Source organism: Antrostomus carolinensis, unplaced genomic scaffold (genome assembly GCF_000700745.2).
Source record: "Antrostomus carolinensis isolate BGI_N321 unplaced genomic scaffold, ASM70074v2 scaffold29581, whole genome shotgun sequence".
Taxonomy (NCBI): domain Eukaryota; kingdom Metazoa; phylum Chordata; class Aves; order Caprimulgiformes; family Caprimulgidae; genus Antrostomus; species Antrostomus carolinensis.
This window is the reverse complement of record NW_010292474.1, coordinates 1-1,297: the sequence shown is the minus strand read 5'-3', so window position 1 is coordinate 1,297 and position 1,297 is coordinate 1. Positions and strand designations below refer to the sequence as shown.

At 62.0% G+C, this 1,297-nt stretch overlaps 1 protein-coding gene across 1 annotated transcript; it reads left to right on the top strand.

Annotated features, from left to right (window-relative positions):
- Positions 1 to 673: 673 nt before the first annotated feature.
- On the top strand, positions 674 to 1,128 carry LOC104519823 (neurturin; the record flags this gene model as incomplete). Its single annotated transcript, XM_010176984.1, has 1 exon — positions 674 to 1,128. A coding segment is annotated over one exon (455 nt), but the record flags the coding sequence as incomplete, so codon positions are not given.
- Positions 1,129 to 1,297: the final 169 nt, after the last annotated feature.

Here is a 1,297-nt window from a genome sequence, read left to right as displayed (position 1 = left end):
TGCACATCTCAAAGATGGCATCTGGGAGACGCTGTGGTCTGACCACACGTTGTGGGACTGCAGGGCTGAATTTTGCCATTTTTGCAATTGGTACCAGGCGTGGAGGGAGCTGGGAGCCAGCACTGGGGGATGGCCACCACCTCAGAGGACCTCCATCCAGGGGGACAGCCACCCACTCTAAGGGACCTCCATCCTGGGAGACACCCAACTGGCATGGTGGACCTCCAATCTGGAGGACAGTCACCAGCCCCAGGGGATCTCCATCCTGGTGGACATTCACCTGACCAGGGGGAACTTCCATCCTAGGGGATATCCACCTGGCCAGGTGGACCTCCATCCTGAGGGACATCCACCCACTCCAAGGGACCTCCATCCTGGTGGACATCCACTTGCCACGGGGGATCTCCATCCTGGGAGACATCCAACTGGCATGGTGGACCTCCAATCTAGAGGGCATCCACCAGCCCCAAGGGATCTCTATCCTGGTGGACATTCACCTGACCAGGGGAAACCTCCATCCTGGAAGACATCCACCTGTCCAGGTGGACCACCTTCATAATGGGGGACATCTACCTGTCCCAGGGGACCTCCATCCTGGAGGACACCCACCCTCTTTGAGGAACATTCACCACCCCTGGGGGACACCCGCTAACATCCATCCCTTCTGTTGCAGACAGCAGCTTGTTGGAGAGCTACACGGAGGGGGAGATCCGGCAGCTGATCTCGGCGCTGGTGGAGCGTTACAGCCAGGCCATGAACTCGGGTGGCCACGCCCACGCCCTGCCTCTCTTCCCCCGGGCGGGCAGCCGCAGGAAACGCGCCCGTGCTCGCCACAAACCCTGCACCCTGAAGGAGCTGGAGGTGAGCATCAGCGAGCTGGGGCTGGGCTACGAGTCGGACGAGACGGTGCTTTTCCGCTACTGCAGCGGCACCTGCGAGGCGGCCGTCCGGAGCTACGACCTCTCGTTGAAAAGCATGAGGAGCAAGAGGAAGATCAAGAAGGAGAAGGTCAGGGCTCGACCTTGCTGCCGGCCGCTGGCCTACGACTACGATGTCTCCTTCTTGGATGCCTACAACCGCTACTACACCGTCAACGAGTTCTCAGCCAAGGAGTGTGGCTGCGTGTGAAGGGCCGGGGCTCCCCCCCAGGAGGAGCGGGTGGGAGAGGTGATGCCCCGGCCCCAAAACCCCGCTGGGCACCAGGCAGAGGGACCGGGGGCTGCGACGGGGGCAGAGGGACCAGCCCTAGACCTCTGGCTGGAGGAGGAGAGACTGAGCTGCTGGTGGGTCACTCGGT